A 25,399-nucleotide genomic window follows, 5' to 3' on the forward strand; every position below is an offset into this window, starting at 1 on the left:
GCTGCCTTGGAACAGCAGAAAAATACAGTTTCCCCCATACAGATAATGATTTCCTGTCATTGTAAATAAAACTTCCTGTAAACATATCTACTGCTCTTGATAGGCAGACAGATGACAGATAGACAGACAGATGACAGATAGACAGACAGATGACAGATAGACAGGCAGATGACAGATAGATAGACAGACAGATAGACAGACCATTGATAGGTAGATAGATAGATAGATAGATAGAGATAAATAGATAGATGATAGATAGATAGATAGATAGATAGATAGATAGATAGATAGATAGATAGATAGATGATAGATAGACAGATAGATGATAGATAGATAGATAGATGATAGATAGACAGATAGATAGATGATAGATGATAGATAGATAGACGATAGATAGATAGATAGATAGATAGATAGATAGATAGATGATAGATGATAGATAGATAGACAGATAGATAGATAGATAGATAGATAGATAGATACTGAGCAGACGGAATGGGACACGGCTCACTGTATAACTTGGCAGCTGGATGTAATACATTCTCAAAGCATCAATGAGATTTCTTTGTAACTTCTAGAACAGTTGATGATTCAGCCTGAATTATGTCAGATCAAAGTTGGTCGGAGGGGAACTCTGAAAGGGATCCATGGGAATAGAGCCATGGCACTCTCCTCTGTATATACAGCCTGCCCTCCCACAGGAACAGATGGAGAGTAACACAGGTATCAGGTAGGGAAATAAATGATGAAAAGAGGCAGATGAGAGAACTAAATAGATAGATGATGATAGACAGAGATGGATAGGCAGATGATAGAAAAAAAAGAACAATAATACATTTTATATCTCCAGAATGTCAGTATTCCTGATTTTGTATTCCTAACAGATAGACAGACTGATAGATAGATAGATACATACATACATATTAGATAGATAGATGATAGATAGATACTAAATAGATAGATAAATAGAAAGATGCAGTTGATAGATAGATGGATAGATAGATAGATAGATAAATGATAGATAGATAGATAGATAGAGTAAATAGATGATAGATAGATAGATAGATAGATAGATAGATGCAGTAGATAGATGATAGATAGCTAGAGACATACATACTATATAGATGATGATAGATAGATGATCCATAGATGATAGATAGATAGATAGATAGATAGATAGAGACATACATACTAGATAGATAGATAGATAGATAGATAGATAAATGATAGATAGATGATAGATAGATAGATGATAGATAGATAGATAGATAGATAGATAGATAGATAGATAGATAGATAGATAGATAGATAGATACAGTAGATAGATGATAGATAGAGACATACATACATAGATACAGTTGATAGATAGATGGATAGATAGATAGATAAATGATAGATAGATAGATAGATAGATAGATAGATAGATAGATAGAGTAGATAGATGATAGATAGATAGATAGATGATAGATAGATAGATAGATACAGTAGATAGATGATAGATAGCTAGAGACATACATACTAGATAGATGATGATAGATAGATGATCCATAGATGATAGATAGATACATAGATAGATAGATAGAGACATACATACTAGATAGATGATAGATAGATGATAGATAGATAGATAGATAGATAGATAGATACATAGATAGATACAGTAGATAAATGATAGATAGAGACATACATACTAGATAGATGATGATAGATGATGATGATAGATAGATAGATAGATAGATAGATAGATAGATAGATGATAGATAGATGATAGACAGATAGAACGTCTATCAGTAAATCCAATGAACAAATGAGTTCCCACACAAGGAGTAGCTTGGGGTTCGGTTGGAGAAGGTTTAGTTGAAGCGCAGCCCTTACATTACCCACTAACACTCGGTGTTGTCTCCGACAGACAAATGTTATTTAAAGTAACATATAAATGGGGTGTCCCTTACCTGTACCACTCCAGTCCCTTGTCATAACACCTGTCAAAAAAGTGGGGTTCGGCCCCCAATGCCCTGACGTCAGGGTGCACTCTCAGGAATTCCAGCAGGGCCCGGGTCCCCCCTTTCTTCACCCCCACTATGATCGCCTGGGGGAACCTTTTAGTCCCAAAACTGTTGTGGATGGAGATCGCCCCAGGACTGGGAGCTGGATAGGGGTTTGTCCCATTCTGTGCCCTTGTGTGACCCGGTATGCCTTTATACTGACTCTCTAGCGAGTCGGATGAGTCGGCTTGCTGGGTATCCTCAGCGGCCAATATGTGCGTCCTTCCTACTGGCGCAGAGCGCAAAGGGTCCGAGTCAGAGCGCAGAGAGTCTAGTGGGACATAACCGGGGGGCCGCCAGTCTGAGTGTGGGGATTCCTTCAGGGCAAAGCCTGAGCTCAGAGGATCCTTGGAGGCTTCCTGCCAGTGCAAAGTGTCCTTTGGGTCAGAAACAGGTCCCACCGTGTTCTCCTCAGCAGCTCCCAAACTTGAGGGGTCCCTTTTGGAAATACTGGGGCGCAACCTGTCCATCAGACTAGATCCAGAGCTGAGAGAGCTCCAAAGAGCAGGAGAGTCCCTCGATACAGATTCCGGGCTCCTAAGTTCAGAGACCGAACTCCCAGGGTCCCTTGACGCAGCGCCAAAGCGCAGAGAATCCCCAGACGCAGAGCCAGAGCGCAGGGCTTCCCTCAGTGCAGAGTCAGGGCGCAAAGAGTCACTAAGAATAGAATCCAAGAGCAAAGAGTTCCTCGATGTAAAGTCTGAGCGCAGAGACTCCTGCGCCCCCAGCACCCCGGTCCCCATGGGAACCGACCCCGCCGAGCTGACAGGATACCGGGAGCGCAAAGAGCCGACGCCCGGCTGAGAGTCACAGCAGGAGCCGGTCAGGCAGTAGAAGAAGTAGGTGAATAGGAAGATCATAGTCAGCAGGAGGGAGACTTTGGGCTGAGCCCTCAGTGCCCCCAGGTGCCCAGAGCCAATCCGAAGCGTTAGGATGCCACATCCCATGAGTGGGGTCGGGGACCAAGTTGGAAGGGGGCACTCATTGCACTGCGGCTCTGCTCAAACCCCCCGGAGCCCAGTAACAAGCAGGGAGACAAGGTGGCTGTCGGTCACTGCTTCCCTGGGAGCCCGCATGGTGCCCTGGGCTGCCCGGCTGAGGGATGGATCATGGCCAGAGGGAAGTCTGTCTGAGTTGCACACAGTCGCACAGCTTCATGCTGCTACCCAGCGTGGTTTGTGGTTAGTGCTGGGGCTGGGGGGAGTGTCAGGGGACGGGTCCCTGTGACATGGGACAGCCCCTCCCACTGGGCTGGATGGGGGGATCCTGCATCGGCTTTTGGGCTGGGGGGCTGCAGGTTACTTTTATTGCTTTGCTGCTTATAATCGCACCCACAGGGTTAGTCTGTCATCTTGTACTGTCCTACATGATGTGTCTATCTCTGTCTGTCTATCTATCTATCATCTATCTATCTATCTATCTATCTATCTATCTATCTATCTCTGTCTCTGACATCTACCTATCAATCTGTCTGTCTATCCATCTCTCTGTCTGTCTATCTATCTATCTATCTATCTATCTCTGTCTCTGACATCTACCTATCAATCTGTCTGTCTATCTATCCATCTCTCTGTCTATCTATCTATCTATCTATCTATCTATCTATCTATCTCTGTCTCTGACATCTACCTATCAATCTGTCTATCTATCCATCTCTCTGTCTATCTATCATCTATCTATCTATCTATCTCTGTCTCTGACATCTACCTATCAATCTGTCTGTCTATCTATCCATCTCTCTGTCTACTTATCCATCTCTCTGTCTATCTATCCATCTCTCTGTCTGTCTATCTATCTATCTATCTATCTATCTATCTCTGTCTCTGTCATCTACCTATCAATCTGTCTGTCTGTCTATCTATCCATCTCTCTGTCTATCTCTGTCTCTATCTATCTACCTATCCATCTGTCTATTATCTATCTATCTATCTATCATCTATCATCATCTATCTATCATCTTCTGTCTATCTATCTGTCTATATCTATCTATCTATCTATCTATCTATCTATCTATCTATCTATCTATCATCTATCTATCATCTATCTATCTATCTATCTATCATCTATCTATCTATCTATCTATCATCTATCTATCTATCTATCTATCTATCTATCTATCTATCTATCTATCATCTATCTATTTATCTATCTATCTATCTATCTATCTATCATCTATCTATCTATCTATCTATCTATCTATCTATCTATCTATCTATCATCTATCCTTGTAGATTGTAAGCTCTTTTGGGCAGGGCTCTCTTCCCCTCTTGTATCGGTTATTGATTGCTTTATATGTTACTCTGTATGTCCAATGTATGTAACCCACTTATTGTACAGCGCTGCGGGATATGTTGGCACTTTATAAATAAATGTTAATAATATCTATCTATAAACTATCTATCTATCTGTCTATCTATCCATACATTCATCTCTGCCTGTCTGTATATCTATCTATCTATCTATCTATCTATCTATCCATCGATCATAGCTTTTATAAAATACACCCCTGTTGCTCACACAGACAGATTCCCCAGTTGTGCCCAAACTCTGCCCATGATCCACCCAAATGCCACCATTTCCCCTACACCCACTTGCAAATGTGGGGCAAATGTATTTAAACTTAAATTGGGAATTCCCAGCAGGTGGGATTTTATCACAATTACTGTCAGAAAATATTTGTAATGAATTTGTTCCTCCAGGCACTGAATGGCCACAGGGATCAGTGTGATGGGGCTGAAGCACAGCGCCCCCTGCAGGAGTAATAGAGAAGGAGGGGAGCGGTTCAGCCAGTATTCTGCATTAAGGCTGCCACTCACACCATAGATTCAGATTTGATGAATCAGTGGAAAGTTCTGGCATAGAAGGCGCTTAGTTGGGCCCTGAAGGAACATGGTTTATGAATAGTATGTGCATTATATTTGCCTACATATATACAGCCATATTTCTTACACAAATGTGCAATAATCATATTTGTCTCATAATAATAATAATAATAATAATAGACAAAAGCAATAAATATCCTGTATAGGATAAAGTATATCCCTAGAAATGGTGCTTAGTGATGTTATCAATTCTAATTAGTATTTTAGGGTGTATAATATATATAATATATAATGTAATATAATATTTCACCTCAGAGTTCCATCCCCTGCAGCCTTGTGCCTTTATATGGGCACAGAACCCCTCAGTGACTGCTAATATCCTTATCATTTACAGTAGGGGGTACATTATCCCTTATAATACATGAGTGATACTCAGAGTTCCCTGTATAACTCAGCCTGCAGCCTTGTGCCTTTATATGGGCACAGAACCCCTCAGTGACTGCTAATATCCTTATCATTTACAGTAGGGGGTACATTATCCCTTATAATACATGAGTGATACTCAGAGTTCCCTGTATAACTCAGCCTGCAGCCTTGTGCCTTTATATGGGCACAGAACCCCTCAGTGACTGCTAATATCCTTATCATTTACAGTAGGGGGTACATTATCCCTTATAATACATGAGTGATACTCAGAGTTCCCTGTATAACTCAGCCTGCAGCCTTGTGCCTTTATATGGGCACAGAACCCCTCAGTGACTTCTAATATCCTTATCATGTATAGGCATGTACCATTGGGGTGCATTAATCCATGTATATCTATGCTACATAAGGTTAGGATTTGCACATAGCTGGGATGTACCTGTCCTATATGTAACCGTTACATCTGCTTTTAATTCGCAGATACATAGCTGAGGAAAATTCTGCTGCCGATTAGTATTTTTTACAGTTTCAGCATCCAAAAAAAAATATTAGCCCGGGGGCTCGTACATATGGCACAGACACTGTTACATGGGATATCAGAGATGGATTCACCCTTCCCTGTTCCTTTTATCCATTGAATTCACTAAAGGAATGTACCACATGCTGCACCATAATGTAAGGAGTGTTCCCTTAGCAACAATATGGGGGCCCAGCCTGAATGCCAGTTAGGGGGGGATTTGGGGTGAGTGCTTATTTGTGCCCTGGGTACCCCTGGAACTATAGCAGGGTGACTGTTACCCCAATGTTTCTATATATCTGTAACCTTGTTATGGGCTAAGGGGGTCCAGCCTGAAGGCCAGTTAGGGGGGGATTTGGGGTGAGTGCTTATTTGTGCCCTGGGTACCCCTGGAACTATAGCGGGGTGACTGTTACCCCAATGTTTCTATATATCTGTAACCTTGTTATGAACTAAGGGGGTCCAGCCTGAAGGCCAGTTAGGGGGGGATTTGGGGTGAGTGCTTATTTGTACCCTGGGTACCCCTGGAACTATAGCAGGGTGACTGTTACCCCAATGTTTCTATATATCTGTAACCTTGTTATGAACTAAGGGGGTCCAGCCTGAAGGCCAGTTAGGGGGAGATTTGGGGTGAGTGCTTATTTGTGCCCTGGGTACCCCTGGAACTATAGCAGGGTGACTGTTACCCCAATGTTTCTATATATCTGTAACCTTGTTATGGGCTAAGGGGGCCCAGCCTGAAGGCCAGTTAGGGGGGGATTTGGGGTGAGTGCTTATTTGTGCCCTGGGTACCCCTGGAACTATAGCAGGGTGACTGTTACCCCAATGTTTCTATATATCTGTAACCTTGTTATGGGCTAAGGGGGCCCTGCCTGAAGGCCAGTTAGGGGGGGATTTGGGGTGAGTGCTTATTTGTGCCCTGGGTACCCCTGGAACTATAGCAGGGTGACTGTTCCCCAAGTATTTCTATATATCTGTAACCAATAAATATCTATATATCTATATATAATATCTATATCTAACATATATATATTCCTCTATATAGGGGGCCGGCAGAGAGGTGTGGTCACGGGCCAATTTAACCAATATGGCAGCACCCACTCCAGTGTATAAATGCAGCTATGCAGAGAAGGAATGTTCCTGTGCCCTCAGTACTCCATATATTCATATTTAACACTCTATTTAAGAAAAAACCATAATTATAGAGAGGGCAACATTCCCCTTTAATAGAGAAAAAAATTCCTAGGTTTTTTTTTTTGAGAAATGAGGAGGAAAGCGAAACAGACCATTTAAGGGGGAACGTCTGGATTTCACAGTTGTGTAGCCCAAATCTGGTATCATATCACAGACCTGTGTACAGCTTGGGCTCAGCCCAGACCACACGAGAAATATTCGGAAAAACCACTCCCAATGAACTGTCAGGGAAAGCCCTGGGAGAATACTGGTTTTCACTACTGCAGCGCAAGGGGGATATTTACACTGCCGAAGCCGCGCGCCAACTGGGGGGGATTCATATATATATATATGATTTGGCTTAGAACAGCCATCCTTTCTAAATAAACACAGCAGAACAAAGTCTCTCTCTCTCAGGGGGCCGGGGGGGTTAAATCGGATCTGTGTTCTGCTTTTATTTTATTATTTCAACTGTTCATAAAAAATTCGAAGAGTGAGATTTGAACTTGCGGAGAGCAACAACCACTTCCAGCGCCTACAGATTCATCTTTTATACATGAGTATGAAGGAAAATATGAAATAGCGGTATATTAGGGGGGTAACACACAGAGCATGTGGCAAAGCATATTTTGGATATCAAATTATTTATATTCACCCTATTGTCCTTCTGATGGGGATCACTGCTGCCAACAGCACTCAGGCTTATTTGGGCCTCAATGTCTATCTCTCCCTATTATACCTGCTATCCCACAGCCCCAGTCCCTTCCCAGAGGCTATTATCCCACTGCTACTATAGGCACCATCTCTCCCTACTATACCTGCTATCCCACAGCCACAGTCCCTTCCCAGAGGCTATTATCCCCCCACTGCTACTATAGGCACCATCTCTCCCTACTATACCTGCTATCCCACAGCCCCAGTCCCTTCCCAGAGGCTATTATCCCCCCACTGCTACTATAGGCACCATCTCTCCCTACTATACCTGCTATCCCACAGCCCCAGTCCCTTCCCAGAGGCTATTATCCCCCCACTGCTACTATAGGCACCATCTCTCCCTACTATACCTGCTATCCCACAGCCCCAGTCCCTTCCCAGAGGCTATTATCCCACTGCTACTATAGGCACCATCTCTCCCTACTATACCTGCTATCCCACAGCCACAGTCCCTTCCCAGAGGCTATTATCCCCCCACTGCTACTATAGGCACCATCTCTCCCTACTATACCTGCTATCCCACAGTCCCAGTCCCTTCCCAGAGGCTATTATCCCACTGCTACTATAGGCACCATCTCTCCCTACTATACCTGCTATCCCACAGCCCCAGTCCCTTCCCAGAGGCTATTATCCCACTGCTACTATAGGCACCATCTCTCCCTACTATACCTGCTATCCCACAGCCCCAGTTCCTTCCCAGAGGCTATTATCCCACTGCTACTATAGGCACCATCTCTCCCTACTACACCTGCTATCCCACAGCCCCAGTCCCTTCCCAGAGGCTATTATCCCACTGCTACTATAGGCACCATCTCTCCCTACTATACCTGCTATCCCACAGCCCCAGTCCCTTCCCAGAGGCTATTATCCCACTGCTACTATAGGCACCATCTCTCCCTACTATACCTGCTATCCCACAGCCCCAGTCCCTTCCCAGAGGCTATTATCCCCCCACTGCTACTATAGGCACCATCTCTCCCTACTATACCTGCTATCCCACAGCCCCAGTCCCTTCCCAGAGGCTATTATCCCCCACTGCTACTATAGGCACCATCTCTCCCTACTATACCTGCTATCCCACAGCCCCAGTCCCTTCCCAGAGGCTATTATCCCACTGCTACTATAGGCACCATCTCTCCCTACTATACCTGCTATCCCACAGCCCCAGTCCCTTCCCAGAGGCTATTATCCCCCCACTGCTACTATAGGCACCATCTCTCCCTACTATACCTGCTATCCCACAGCCACAGTCCCTTCCCAGAGGCTATTATCCCCCCACTGCTACTATAGGCACCATCTCTCCCTACTATACCTGCTATCCCACAGCCACAGTCCCTTCCCAGAGGCTATTATCCCCCCACTGCTACTATAGGCACCATCTCTCCCTACTATACCTGCAATCCCACAGCCCCAGTCCCTTCCCAGAGGCTATTATCCCACTGCTACTATAGGCACCATCTCTCCCTACTATACCTGCTATCCCACAGCCACAGGCTATTATCCAACTGCTTTCTTGATCCCCCTGAAGACAAAACTGACAACAGGGTATACTCTCTAAAGCCATAAGAAACCCAATATACTGTTAATGGTTTTGAGTCCAACATTTGCTCATTTCTCTATAGACATCATTATCTCTCTCTCAGAGTAATCCAATAACCACAAGCAAAATGGAGATTAAAATACTTTGCTTTCCATCAATTAATCTCGTTGGTACACTCAGCTGCCTAACGTGTTAATGTGGGACAGGGACAGTTCTGCAATGTAGGCAAAACAAATCTATATATCCTTGCTGTTGCTCATTGATACAAACGGCTGCTTATGTCTTATACCGTAATGCATTTTTAATCTTCTTACACAGCTCCCTGCACACTGGGGTTAACCAAGATCCGATGCTTTATTAGCAATGGAGGAAAGAAATTTAGCTTTTTTTTCCCCCCCTTTTCCCCTCTCCCAAACAGGAGCAGTATAGCCACATAAATCCTGAGAATGTGAATTTGTGGGCCCGGGACAGTGTGGGATTTAGTGTTCTGCAGCAAATTCAATTACATCTGTGCAGCATTGTTTGCGGGGCTCGGATATACCATAGAAATATACAGGCCAGGCAATTCATTGGCAGTTCCAGGAGATTGCTTTTCATGCAAATTTGTTGCACATTTCTTTACTCCTGAGTAATTGATTCAACAGGAAAAAAGCAAACAGACAAGAGAAATCCCTTTGTGCATCCTCAAGTATATGCAGTATTTATCAATATAAATTTCATTATCCGTTTGAGTGCAAGCTCTTGTGAGCAGGGACACCGGCAGCTGGAGGATCCCTCTCAATAAACCTTGGGGCAACTTTATACACATTATATGATACAAGTATGGGATCAATTATCCGGAAACCTGTTATCCAGAAAGTTCCAAATTACGGAAAGGCCATCTCCCATTGACTCCATTATAAGCAAATAATAAAAAATTATTTCCTTTTTCTCTGTAATAATAAAACAGTACCTGTACTTGATCCCAACTAAGATATAATTACCCCTTATTGGGGGCAGAACAGCCCTATTGGGTTTATTTCATGGTTAAATGATTCCCTTTTCTCTGTAATAATAAAACAGTACCTGTACTTGATCCCAACTAAGATATAATTACCCCTTATTGGGGCAGAACAGTCCTATTGGGTTTATTTAATGGTTAAATGATTCCCTTTTCTCTGTAATAATAAAACAGTACCTGTACTTGATCCCAACTAAGATATAATTACCCCTTATTGGGGGCAGAACAGCCCTATTGGGTTTATTTAATGGTTAAATGATTCCCTTTTCTCTGTAATAATAAAACAGTACCTGTACTTGATCCCAACTAAGATATAATTACCCATTATTGGGGGCAGAACAGCCCTATTGGGTTTATTTAATGGTTAAATGATTCCCTTTTCTCTGTAATAATAAAACAGTACCTGTACTTGATCCCAACTAAGATATAATTACCCCTTATTGGGGCAGAACAGCCCTATTGGGTTTATTTAATGGTTAAATGATTCCCTTTTCTCTGTAATAATAAAACAGTACCTGTACTTGATCCCAACTAAGATATAATTACCCCTTATTGGGGGCAGAACAGCCCTATTGGGTTTATTTAATGGTTAAATGATTCCCTTTTCTCTGTAATAATAAAACAGTACCTGTACTTGATCCCAACTAAGATATAATTACCCATTATTGGGGGCAGAACAGTCCTATTGGGTTTATTTAATATTTAAATGATTTTTAGCAGACTTAAGTTATGGAGATCCAAATTACGGAAAGATCCCTTATCTGGAAAACCCCAGGTCCCAAGCATTCTGGATAACAGGTCCCATACCTGTACTACATATTCTCTCTTTAATGGGTACCCATAAATGTTTGAGCTTGGAACTACTATAGTATCTTGTCTCATCCATGGCTACTGGCGGAAGGATACGGTAGCTGAGTATCATGGGATTCTATTCATAGGCTTAGGAATGTTTTCTCTTTCTAAGTGGAATGGCAGTGAGTCAGTGGGGTCCCTGTGTTTATCAGCAGAAGGTCATGGCTTGGTGCCGTTCCTGCCAGACACTTTCCTTTCCGTGATCTGAATCTGTGGGGTCTGACGCTGCACCTGTTGGGGGGACAGAAGCTGTGGAAGGAATTCTAGCCTGATATATGGATGAGGCCTGTGCTGCTCACAGCAGGTTGTGGCCTAGCCAGTTGCTTTCCTTGTACTAAATCAGCCTCATAATAGGAATCTATGGTCTCAGCTTTAGATGTTGCAACCCACATAATACATCAGAAATAGGTACAGGCTGATAAACAAACACACGGGGGGTCCCACATAAAAAAGGGGATTGCAATCGCCATTACCACTACAAGGGAATCCGCAGGACCCAAGTTACATGACTGGATATACCTATAGATAGATAGGTCATCGATAGATACATAGATAGAAGCCAAAGCCACTGCAAAATGCGTTAACATAGTTAGATCCACATGGAATTTAATTCCCAGTGGATTTATAGGGGCTATTGGATGCCAACAACAGGATGTGGGCAATGGGGGAGTTCATTAAAGTGAGAAATAGAGAAATCGACTTTATTCATAAACACATATAAAATGGCAGTAGTGAAAAATTCATGAAATGTGGCTACCGCGTGACTTTTTTGATGCGCCCGCAACTGTTTTGACGCAACTTTTTTCTTGCTCTTGCTCAAGGCATATTTTTGTGGCAGTTTCACGAATGTTGCCAATGGTGAATTGCAGAATTTCACAGTAAATCTTTTTCTTGCGAAAAAACACAATTTAATTCTATGCAACTTCCTAATATACATTTATTAAAATCAATTATTTGATTCATTCAATTATTGTGTTATATTCAGTTAGGTTAAATAATTTGTCAATGTAATAGCTACTGGAAGCAGCATTTGCTTAGCATTTTCTGGTTCTGACTCCTGAAACAATATTAGGAGTCACTTCTCCTCCAGGTCAGGTTTTCACTGCCCTCTTCAACATTGTTTCAGGAGTCAGAACAGGGTCGGACTGGGGGTGAAGGGCCCACCGGGGCTCCCGCACAGGGGCCCCCCACCCGGCGTCCTCCCCCGAGCGCTTACATTTAACGCGTCAGGGGAGGAACAGTTGAGCAAGGGTCGGTTTTGGGCCACCGGGGACCAGTCCTATGCATAACTTTAAACTTGTGAAAAATGTTAAATGAATAAATATTGGGAAGTTGCTTAGAATGATATTTTCTGGCAAAAAGCTGTTTGTAACCTAATTGAGAAGGTTCTTTAGTCTTCCCTAAACATCCCGTTACGTTTCTACATGGGCACCCTGATTTATTTTTAAAGGACAAAAGCGCTGAGGCAGCAGGCAGATCGGAAAGTGCCCTGGCGAAGAGTGAACCAGGGCAAAGCAAAGACTATTTTTATTAACGGCACACTTTTCTGCTGTTTCTGCAGGAAACGTACAAATTTATCATGCGCTGTGCTTCCTGTTAGCTCCAGAGTTCTATATTAACTCACAGCCGACAGAGCTCTCCGACACTGCCAAATTAGAGAAATAATAGCGCTCAGTGAGCGGTAATGGGGGAAAGATGCAGCGACAAATTAGCTGAGACTCAGCCGGGGTCGAACTGGGTCTCCTAGTGTCCGACAGATAACCTGACATCCTGGGCCCGCTCCCACAGCAGTTAGATATAAGATATTGGCAAAGTGATATAGGTTGTTATAGAGGCCCATAATAGAAACAGTGTCGGACTGGCCCCCCAGGATACCAAGAAAACTGCCAGTGGGCCCAGGGGTCAGTGGGCCCTCTTGCTTCTAACTATTTAGCCTATTTCATAGTCATTCCCTATTTCTGAATGGGAACAAGGAAGCTTGATAGGTGGAAGAATGGAGTATAGTATGTAGAGAAAAGAGACTGGGATAATAAAGAGTTTGAAGGAGGAGAGGAGGAGTTAAAGTTTAGAGAGTGGGCCCATGGTCCAGGGTTCTCTGGTGGGTCCCTGCCTTCTCAGTCTCACACTGGATGGAAATAAGAGTGGACTGATGGGAATTGCCCTAAGTTGGGTTCCATTGGGACCATCAGATCTGCTTGTACTCTGGTAGGCCAGACTAAACCCGACACAGTGTCAGACTGGCCCATCAGGATAGCAGGAAATCTCCTAGTGGGCCCAGGTGTCAGTGGGCCCTCCTGCTCTTGACCATTTGGCCTGTTTCATGGTCATTCCCTATTTCTGAATGGGAAGGAAGACTAGAAATGGATGGAAGAATAGATGCTAGCATGTAAATAAAATAGACTAGTGGGTGGGAGAGGAAAAATAGTTTGGAGAGAGGGCCTATGGTCTAAGGTTTTCTGGTGGGCCCCTGGGTTCCCAGTCCGACACTGCCCTGACAGTAGGAATACTTTGCACTGAGGCCAATATCTAAAACAGCCTTTAGGATGAAAACATACAGAGCTACTAGTAGCAGCTACTTGTCGTGGCTACTAAAACAGACAGTGCTGATCATTTACTGATAATTGTCGCTACATGTGTTTTAGCAGATGCAGTTCTCAGTATTGTCTATGGCAGGGGATTTTCTGGCTTTTGTAGCCGTGAAAAAGTAGCTGCTACTAGTAGCTCCGTGTATCTTTACCCTTAGGGTGAAGGCTGGCAACTTCTATAGCAAAACTAAGGGGGCGCAGTGGGACAGCATCATGGCTGGGTTTTTAACCCCTTTAAAAAGAAAACCTCTGTTTCAATGTGTGTGTGGGGGGGGGGGGGGGGGGGGAAGTAATGCAAGGAATTGTCCAGTATAAATCCTACTAGTTCTGTACTTGCCTAATATATATATTTTATATATAACATATACTGGGGTAGTACCATGTTTACGTCCCCTTTAAATTGTTTTCCTAGAACATTAGTAAAACTTTTCTACAAGATAAACCTGACTGACACATCGCAATGTTTGTAAAAAGTCCCATGTCATTAGAATAGCTATTGAGATGTAGTACAAGGATACTCTCCCTCCTACTCCCCCTCCTACACACTCAGATTTTTTTCCTATTAATAATTTAATACTTGCATTGGTTTAGATGACTGACTCACAATAAAAGTTAAATAAATGTGATTTTCAAAATAAGGTTAATGCTAATGTAGCAACCGTATGCCTCCCTTTCAGCTTGCCAATAGCAGCTTATCTGCAGCTGACATCAGTTTTGCTATTTACATGACAACATGGATAGCTCTCTCCTCCGAGTTCCCTACAAGCCTTTGTCAAAAGCCAGAAAGCTGATAGTTCTTGGGTATCTGAAGGGAAATGGAAAACTGATATTTCTGGAGAACATTAGCAGATAAAACAGAGAGAGAGAAAGCCTTTCATAGAGCTGAAGTAGGACAACGCTGGAGCTGCCCAAGCGAATGATCGGGGGGGGGGGGGGGTAATTTACTGACAGAAACACTGGGAGACAGAAAGAAAGAGAGAGAGAGACAGAATATAATTCAGAAAAGAGACAGAAAGCCTTTCATGTAGTTTGAAGAAAGAAAGAAAGAAAGAAAGAAAGAAAGAAAGAAAGAAAGAAAGAAAGAAAGAAAGAGAAAGAAAGAAAGAAATATAAAGTTACTGGTTGCTATGGGTTACTAGACCAGGTTTAATCCTGGACCTTGCCTGCTATTTTTTTCAAGACAGAAAATAAGGGTAAGATTTCTTTATATTTCTGTAAGAAAAGAAATATTAACTTGTGTTGTAATATTAACTTATTATTTGTGCGCAGAGAACATTATGCATTACATTTTCCACAAATGAAGGCTGTAGCGGGATGGTGAGATTTGTAGTTCCATAACAGCTGGAGGGTCGGAGGACTTTTTTGTGCTCAAAGCACTTCCCCAATGATAATGATGTTGGTGAAAAATACATGGAAATGCCAGAGTTGGTGATTTTCATGGCTTTTTCCACCATGGGGAGAAAGAATGGGATCATGTGCCCTAGGCCTATCCCTGGCCCTGACTCCTTGCACAAAATAAATGCCCCCCCTTATGGAGGCAAAGTTATACTCCTCCTATTAGAAGGGACTTAAGGTCCCCATACACGGGCCGATTCTAGCTGCCGATATTGGTCCCTTAGACCGATTCGGCAGCTAATAGACCCATGTATGGGCACTACCGACGGGCCTGCCCAACCATTATCTGGCCTGAAATCGGCCAGATCTCGATTGGGCAGGTTAAAAAATCTAGTCGGACCGACTTTGCCTATACCTGTCATTATAATTATATTGTTTGGCCCCAGGGCCAAAGGATCGAATTAGCCTGGATTCTCCCAATATTGGCCACCTGTAGGTGGGGATATCGGGAGAAGATCTGCTCGTTTGGCGACATCGTCAAGCGAGCGGATCTAAAGGTGTATGGGCACCTTTAAGCTGGCTATACATTTAAATAGCCACGACTGGTTCTTTCCCTGATATGCCCAGCTTGAAGTCTACATCAATGAGATCTGCCCAGTCTTCAGCCAGATATCGGTCTGACAGGCTCGTCGCAGGGCCCCATACAAGGGCTAATAAGCTGCGGACTCATTCCTGAAGGACCAAAGCAAGAGCTTTTTTTAGCCCCTGTATGGCCTCCTTAACACTTGTATATATCATTTGCATCTGAATTTCTACGTAATGGTAATTTCTAATAGCAATTTAGTGCCTCGGCCGACAAGACCAGGTCAAAATTGATGGTGGATGGAACTACGCAAACAGCTGCACATTATCAGTAATCTGAGATGATCAGCCAATATGGCCGACACCCATATCCTGGCAGAAGAAGCACAATCTGTGACTGTGAAGACCTTAAATGGCCCAGTTGGGAGAAGTTTGGGCACTATGTTCCTCACTCCCATCTTGCCTCACAGCTGCCCGAAGTGTTTTCTCTTTTGCTCCACAAACCTGTCAAGGATGAGGTAAAGGAGAAGAATGCAGCTTATGGAGGCCTGAATGTCAGGTCCTGTCAGCTAAGTACCTAGTGCCTGGGATTCAGTTACTGGAGATTGAAGCCTTATCTCCAATGGTATTACTTTCATTCCTGGGTGTTCCTTTCGGATTCCTCAATGTTTTGTGAAGCTGAAATAGCATAGAAATGTTCAACCATTAACCTCTTCATGGAGTGTAGACTAATTTCCACAAGTCAGGGCTTTTTTTTTTAACCTATAGGTCAGAACCTGTTGCTGTTTACAGCGACTCTGCACCATTCCTATCATAAAGTGAATTATTTTTTTTCCTACAGTAGTTGGCAGAAATAAGGAGAAAGACCATCATTAATTAAAATTTGCTTTTTGGATAGTGAAAGTGACTTTGAGATTTAATTTGGGTCCTCGGGGGAAGGCCCCATATTATTATTATCATTTATTTATAAAGCACCAACATATTCCGCAGCGCTGTACAATAAGTGGGTTACATACATTGGACATACAGAGTAACATATAAAGCAATCAATAACCGATACAAGAGGTAAAGAGAGCCCATATACAAGGCATTGTAATTCTTTTGGAAAAGAAAAGCATAGAAATAAAATAAATATTCCACCCCAGCAGATTAAGGGCACTACTCTCCTTCTGACCATGTCCCTTATGTTTTCCATGTGCTCGGGAAGTCTCATCTGCCACAGCAGTAACAAATGAGCGACTCTCATTAGCACAGGCGTCAGGGGGAAGCCGCACATTTATCGTCTGTTGCCGTCGCTCTTTAAAGGCCCGTGATTTGCTGTTCCAATAAGTCGGCTATTTACCTCCATTAGGCCGGGAAGAGTAAACTTTCCCTGACCTCTATACATCACAAGGACCAAACTCGGGAGGAGGAAAGGGGGGACGGGGCAGCTGTTTGCTGGGGATAACGGGACACTTTGAGGTGCAACTGTCCATATAACCAGTAGGCCTGACCTGAGGCCTGTGCCTCATGAAATATCATGGCTATCTGAATTCATGGGTATCTCTGTCATTTTCAGCAAACACTTTGTCCAACTGTCCAGTCTTTTCTATTATAGGGACCCATAAAAATGAGAATCGCAGGAATGTATATATATATATATATATATATACAGTATATATATATATATATACAGTATAAATATATATATATATATACTTTCAATAGTCAAGTGCCTATACTAAATAAGGTACAGGTATGGGACCTGTTATCCAGGATGCTCGGGACCTGAGGTTTTCCGGATAAGGATTCTTTCCGTAATTCGGATCCCCTACATTAAATCTAATAAAAAAATTATTTAAATAGTAATTAAACCCAATAGGATTTTTTTGGCTCCGCTAAGGATTAATTATATCTTATTTGAGATCAAGTACAGGTACTGTTTTATTATTACAGAGAAAAGGGAATCATTTAACCATTAAATAAACCCAATAGGGCTGTTCTGCCCCCAATAAGGGGTAATTATATCTTAGTTGGGATCAAGTACAGGTACTGTTTTATTATTACAGAGAAAAGGGAATCATTTAACCATTAAATAAACCCAATAGGACTGTTCTGCCCCCAATAAGGGGTAATTATATCTTAGTTGGGATCAAGTACAGGTACTGTTTTATTATTACAGAGAAAAGGGAATCATTTAACCATTAAATAAACCCAATAGGGCTGTTCTGCCCCCAATAAGGGGTAATTATATCTTAGTTGGGATCAAGTACAGGTACTGTTTTATTATTACAGAGAAAAGGGAATCATTTAACCATTAAATAAACCCAATAGGGCTGTTCTGCCCCCAATAAGGGGTAATTATATCTTAGTTGGGATCAAGTACAGGTACTGTTTTATTATTACAGAGAAAAGGGAATCATTTAACCATTAAATAAACCCAATAGGGCTGTTCTGCCCCAATAAGGGGTAATTATATCTTAGTTGGGATCAAGTACAGGTACTGTTTTATTATTACAGAGAAAAGGGAATCCTTTAACCATTAAATAAACCCAATAGGGCTGTTCTGCCCCAATAAGGGGTAATTATATCTTAGTTGGGATCAAGTACAGGTACTGTTTTATTATTACAGAGAAAAGGGAATCATTTAACCATTAAATAAACCCAATAGGACTGTTCTGCCCCCAATAAGGGGTAATTATATCTTAGTTGGGATCAAGTACAGGTACTGTTTTATTATTACAGAGAAAAGGGAATCATTTAACCATGAAATAAACCCAATAGGACTGTTCTGCCCCAATAAGGGGTAATTATATCTTAGTTGAGATCAAGTACAGGTACTGTTTTATTATTACAGAGAAAAGGGAATCATTTAACCATGAAATAAACCCAATAGGGCTGTTCTGCCCCCAATAAGGGGTAATTTTATCTTAGTTGGGATCAAGTACAAGGTACAGGTTTATTGTTACAGAGAAAAAGGAAATCATGTTGAAAAATTAGAATTATTTGTTTATAATGGAGTCTATGGGAGATGGCCTCAGAACTTTCTGGATAATGGGTTTCCGGATAAGGGGTCCGATACCTGTACTGCACTTACAGGGCTTTCCCAAATACCCCTCCCCACTAAAAGGGTACCATACGATGATAGCTGCCATAGCAACCAAGTGTAAACAAAACACAGGAAGTAAAACGAAGTTGTAGAGTTACCTTCCCCTGCTTCTCAGGAAGTCCTGTATGTGTGTGAGCCAGGAGTATTGTGCCTACTTTATATAAGTGGTAGTAGGGTTGCCACCTTTTTTGCCGTATAATACCAGCCTTCAGGTGGGGGTCGTGCGTGACATCATTTGGGGGTGGAGTGATGATGTCACAGGTTGGGAAAATGGGTGGCCTGGGTGGGTAAGTGGACAGAGCAGAGGCAGGCCTGTGCTAATGAGGAGTAACTATATAGGGCAGGGGTGGCCAAAACGTCGATTGCGGTCCACCAGTCGATCCCCCATGGATTTCTGGTGGACCGCGGTGAAGCCGGGAAATGCGGAAGTGCGGGGAGGAGCCAAAACTCGATCGCCGGGAAAAAGTCTGGGCACCCCTGTTATAGGGGATTCATAGGGTTTTACAAATTTACTGACAAATACATTGCCGATAATTTGTAATCCCAGGACTAGCTGATAATTTAATAGTTAGGGCAGTCAAATACTGGGCAGGGGGAAACTTTAGGTGGGATCCAGGGGTGTTTTTGGCCCCTGAGCTGCCCCTGATACCACCCCCCCATACCGTTATAGCACTGGGGGGGAACCGGGGCGCATCTCTAGTGTAGAGAGCACAATTGCACTCTCTTGACTAGCAGAGCCGAATTTCCAGTTTAAAAAATTGGCACCCCCAGTAAAATAGGGTTTTAATTTAAAAAAACAGTGGTTGGCCATTAACAGGAACACAGCGCAATGTTCTAAAAAGTTATACTTTTATTATTTTCCAAAATAAAAATGAGGCACGAACAAACCCCTGTGTACAGATTTTAGAAATGCTTTAATCTTAGTGCTGGAACAAAATAGAGAAAATAGGCAACAAATACGATGTATACCTTCCCTAAAACGGACTCGATTGTGCCCCCTAGGTGCCCAAAACTAAAGAGCTGCAATAAAAGCATATTTACCATTAAGGTATATGGCTCAAGTGAAAAATACTTTATAGCCAGACATATAACTGTGCCTAAAGCAGCGTTATTCATCAGCCTTGTGATCTTATGTTCTGGGATGTTTTACAGCAGGATCTCTATGTCTCATCTTTTTGGCACTGCCTCTGGTCCCTTCTCCTACTTTGGCTGCCTTTCCCATTTATCATTACGGTTAACATATATACATAACATATAACATGTACTTATACAGCACCAACATATTCTGCAGTGCGGTACAATAGATGAGTCTCTCCTCGTTCATTATCTGAATCCTACCCAGTCTCATAGGTGACCTGACAGCTGTTCTCGTTTTTTCCTTGACCTTCTGTTCCAGGTCCCTGTGATTAATATGGATTTCCTGGCACCAGTCCTTTTCTGAACATAGAGGTGAGGAGGAGGAGGAGGAGGAAGAGCCGGTACCTGGAACTGAGGATTGAGAACACGGTGATGCTCTTCCCCGGACTGCTGATTTCCATTCTGCTTTCCATGCTCACCGCTCATGTTTTCCCTTTACCTGTTTCTGTTCAGCTAATGAGCCATGAATATATGTCACTTACTGAGTTTATTTGTCCAACTCAGACTGACAGCGCCTTGTGTATTATTGCTGTATTTTAAAGGGGAACTCCGGCTTCCAAACCAAAATTTGTTAAAGAACCCCACACAACACAGAAACCCCTAATATACCTATCACTGTAATCTGTTCCATCAAAAATATAAATAAATACAATTTTTATAGGCTGAAATCCAGCTGCAAAACAGTTGTTCTCTTTCTGCAGGAGGGACTAAAACACTGATGTTACAAATTGTAACAACTTCTCCACAGCTTACAGACAGCATGCAGGAACTACATAACCCACAATGCATTGCACTGTGATATTCCTTTCCTTATTGACATCACGTGTGCAGGGAATTGTGGGATTGGGAGGATGCAGGCTGAAGGCAGGGTGAGGACAGGCGACTACTGTTACATTTGTTGGAGTCACAAAGTAGCCAGCCGGATCAGCAGGGGAACAGGGGGCGGGGCTTAGGGAACTGTTCCAAACCATATTATTATATCATAAAAAGGCTGCATATTTTTGAACTAATGTATATTGTATAAGTTGCTTGAAATTATGTTTACTTCTCAAAAAGCTTAAGTTGTGTTTCAGTAAAGTTTCCCGTTAACATTTTTTTTTCTTTAAATCTAGGCAATTTGGTGCCACTACCACTTAAATTCTGTTGGTAGGAACAAACAGATCTGAATAATCTCTGTGTTTTATGGGAAACTTGCTTTGCTCTCAAGTACCATAAAGCTGTCCCCCACGCAGACATTAAAAGTGACTATGGTTTTTTCAGAAATACATAATATTTCCAAAGAGTACACTCATTTACCCAATATTGTCCTGCACAGGGACCATTAACCCCCTCCACAACCAGATCATTAGGCACCACAGTTCCCTTTTGTCAACGTTCTTAAAGTGATACTGACACTAAAAAAACCTTTAAAATGTTGATGTACATCCAAATTTACCTATAGGTTGTGTTAATCCTTATCACTTCATTTCCCTTATATACCTTCCACTTATATTCTCTACACCTTGCTGAGCTACATTATAACCCTGCATCGAGTATATATAAATAAATACATCAAACTTTATTAGGAGGTGTATAATAAGGCAAGAGACCAAATACTCATAATAAAGTACCATGTTATATAATCTGAAGTGGACAAATCCCAATAGATTAAGTGAACAAATCACACACAAATTAATTGAATATTAAATTATAAAAACATCACAACTACCAATTTTTATTCCCCTAAGGGAGTGGCTAAAGGGGGCAGGGTGGTGATGTAAAGGGGCGGCGGCGTAACGAGGCAGGCTAATGATACAACAGGGGCAGAAAGAAGACATAGTGGGTGGCCCAGGGGCAAATACTAGACAAAGAAGGTTTATTACAAGATTACCAGCATTACGTGGGGGTCACTGACCCCCGCTAGCCAAAACAATTTTTGTCTTTTTTTTTTATTGTTACTTTTTATTCCTCATCTTTTCATTTATTCCCTCTTCTATTCATATTCCAGTCTCTCATTGACACCACTGCCTGGTTTCTTAAGTAAGCAGGGCCGGACTGGGCCAGATACGAACCTTGCGACGTTCCCCCTGTCCGGCCGTTCCTCCCCTGACGTGTTTAATTTACTCGCGCTCAGGGGAGGACGCCGGGTGGAGGCCCCTGAGGGGGTGTTAGGGGGGCCCCTGCGGGGGGGTGTTAGGGGATGCAACCGGCGGGGGCACCTGCAGGGCCCCTGGGGCAGGAGCCCCGGTGGGCCCTGCACCCCCCAGTCCGACCCTGTAAGTAAGCAAGACCCTAGCAACCAGCTGAAATTCCAAACTGAAGCGCTTTTAACCTAAGAGCTAAATAGCTGAAAAACTACGAAAAATAAAAAACTGAAAACCAATTGCAAATTGTCTCAGAATATCAATGTCTACATTATAGTTCATAATTAAGTAATTTCAGGTGGGTGTTCTTTCACCTTCCTGTGGAACAGGTAGTAGTTACATAGGATTTACTTGTCCAAAAGGTTAAACTTGATAGACAAGTGTCTTTTTTCAGTCTAATCTACTATATAAAGCGAGGAAACACCTGCTTCCAATGCACTGTGCATGTACGGCTAAAGGTCAGTACACCTGTTGGCCTATACCTGGTGCCCGGCCAGGACAGAGGGAGCAGCCGTATAGATCCTGAGTCAGAAATAGATGCCACTTGTACATTCCAGTAAGCAAGTCAGCGATATCGTATAATATTAATGGTTTACATTAAAGCAGCCTGCACAGTCAGCTCTCAAAATGCTCTTCCAAAATATAGCTAAATCTCAGCACCATACAGATAAAATAAAAAAAATCATTAATACTTATTCCTTTCCCCCAAAAAACAATTCATATTAACGTTATTAAATTCACTTATTAAAATTTCAAATGCAGCTTTTTTCCGTTAAATAGATTATGAGAGTTGCACTTTGTGGATCGGTATGTATGGGGGGCATGCATTGATTTATCCCAGTCTGAAACACAGGGCACAGGGAGGGAGATTAAAGGGAAACTATACCCCTGATCATTGCAGGTTGATGGCTTATATGAGGCTCTGTACTCTTACAGACTTCATACACAGGGCCACCAGGGGGTACTGCAGTCAGGGGCCCCATGGCAAAGAGGGCCCCAAAAATTTGCAAGTATGATTCATGGGTCAGGAAGGGGCAACGGAGTGGGCTGGATAATGGGAGGGGTTTTTATATTATGGGCATGACTGGGATAGTTCAGGGGTGTGGCCATGCTCCCACAGGTAATTTTTGTATTGGGGCCCCATTCTACTTGTTGTCAGCGGACCACCTTGATGGGGAGGGCCTGGCTATTTTAATAGTATGGGGCCTGCGTGTTGTTGATGTGCGTACATGCTTTCACATCAGCCAGTGATTGGACAGAGCTATGTCTTTTGCTCCGAGACTTCTGCCAGTTACAGTAGAGATGCCAACCTGGATAGTGATGAGCGAATCTGTTGAAAATTCGTGAAACGCATTTGTCGCGCAATTTTTGTTTTGGTCGCCCACGTCTTTTTTGCCGCTCGCGTCTATTTTTTGTCGCACACGATTTTTTGACACGACCGCGCCCCTTTTTTTACACAACCGCACCAAAATTGACACCATTGCACGTGCGGCAAAAAAAATTCTGCGCAACAAATTTTTCCACAGTGAATTTCCGCTAAAGTTTTGCAAAACAATTCGCCAATGGCGAAATGCAGAGATTCGCTGCGAATCCATGCCTGGCGAAAATATTCACTCATCACTAAATCTGGATCCTAAGTTCTACAGGTGCAGCGTGGCTCTGCCTGCCCTGCCCGGTTCCACTCCAGCCTGCCCCCTGGTGGTCTTCCTACTCCAACACTTATGGCAAGATGTAAATAGGCAATTTGCCAATGTCAATTTGATCTGATTCTTTGACAGGGCAAATATGAGGATACAAAGTCTCTCTTAGTTACACTTTTATTTAGAAAGTAATAGTTCCCCATTAAGGACATTAATTATAATCTCTTTTTTTTAAAAAAAATCCATTTTTCTTTATCTAATGGAGCAAATTTTGTTCCTATTTTAATAATAGAAATGCCCAGTGCTAATAAAGATTACAAATGAAACAGAAATATTTTGTTTTATAATGTCATTTTTGGGGGCTGAAATCCTGACAACTGTGAGTTTGATGATCATATTATTTCCAGGTTTTCCCCATCAATTTCGGGGCTCCCCCGGGAATTCATAGCACCAACCAACCCTTTGGTATATCAGGGCAGCCAATAATATATATGTGACATCTCCAAGCATTTTGCAGTAAAGGCAGATGGGCTAATAACTCATTTTGTGACTGGTCCCCGTCAAACGTCCAGTCCTACGGCTCCGTGTAGGAATCCCAACCCGCCTTGATATACAGATTTCATTAAACCCGAGCAATGAATCCCCAAAGTGTTTTGGTTGAGGAATGATTGCACAATAACCCAGGGAATGTTTAATGGCAATGATAAAACCTGCATTCCATCACATGTCATGCCCTACGGAGAGCGACCTGGGACATTTCTCAATATAATACAAGCTGGACAGTAATCCAGGGTGCTAGTTTTTATGCCTTAGGTATTGGTAGACCCCAAGCTGTGAACTAAGGGGGGGGACAAGCTGACGCAGTTGTGTAACTATAGAGTAAGTAGACCCTTTGTGTATTTCTATGAGGAAAACATCTTTAAAGAGGCGCTCTGGACATTATCAGCATATCCAGTCTGATCCGAGGTGCCACGGAGCGTGCCGTGGGATATTTATGGGCAGAAGGAGCTTATTAGAAAGCAAATCTTTATTCTGACCTCTGACCCATAACAGCACAGGATGAAAGGCCGGGATTACCCAATTCCCTTTTAAAGGAAAATCTATTAAGCATGGCTTCTGTCAGCTATGAATGATCTACGGCTCTGTTGATCCTCCGGAGAACGGTGGCTTTGGGAAGTGGCTGGGAGCAGCTGAATAGGGATTATCAAGGAAGACATTTGGGCAACATACCTGTATTCTTATTGTTATCACTTATCTTCAGCAACTTAAGTAAAGCTGTAGGTTCTATCTATCTATTTAGAATCTATTTAGAATCTTCAAGAATGTCATCCCTGGGGCTTTCCGACACTCCGTACTTAAGTGCTGTGATCCTGAAGAGAAGTCTCCGATAGAGGATTTCAATGTTCCAGTGTTGGCATGAACATATATTAGACATGGACTTAATTAGTGATGAGCGAACTTTTTCGGCAGGCATGAATTCGCAGCGAATTTCCGCATTTCGCCATTGGCAAAGAGGCGAAACCTCTGTGAAAATTTGCAGCGGAAAAATTTGTTGCGCGGAAATTTTTTTTGTCGCACGTCAAGTTGGGTCGTGTAAAAAAAGGACGCGGTTGCATAAATTGGGCGCGGCCGCGTCAAAAAGTGCGGGCGACAAAAAAATAGACGCGGGCGACATAAAAATAGACGCGGGTAACAAAAAAGACAGAAAGAAACAAAAAGAACCTCCCTCTGTGCTGCAGGAATACAGTAAAGATCCTCCCACAAGTACAGTAAAGAACCTCCCTCTGTGCTGCAGGAACACAGTAAAGATCCACCCACAAGTA

At 42.6% G+C, this 25,399-nt stretch overlaps 1 protein-coding gene across 1 annotated transcript in view; it reads right to left on the reverse strand.

Moving 5' to 3' along the window:
- Positions 1–3,222, reverse strand: part of hs3st6 (heparan sulfate-glucosamine 3-sulfotransferase 6) — a 47,118-nt gene extending 43,896 nt beyond the window's left edge. The window contains exon 1 of the mRNA XM_002935866.5: positions 1,953–3,222. Coding sequence (XP_002935912.2) covers positions 1,953–2,992 — 1,040 coding nt within the window. The 5' untranslated portion in view covers positions 2,993–3,222. The remainder of the gene's footprint in view (positions 1–1,952) is intronic.
- Between the last annotated feature and the right edge of the window lie 22,177 nt (positions 3,223–25,399).

Source organism: Xenopus tropicalis, chromosome 9, assembly GCF_000004195.4.
Source record: "Xenopus tropicalis strain Nigerian chromosome 9, UCB_Xtro_10.0, whole genome shotgun sequence".
In the NCBI taxonomy this organism is placed as follows: Eukaryota; Metazoa; Chordata; class Amphibia; order Anura; family Pipidae; genus Xenopus; species Xenopus tropicalis.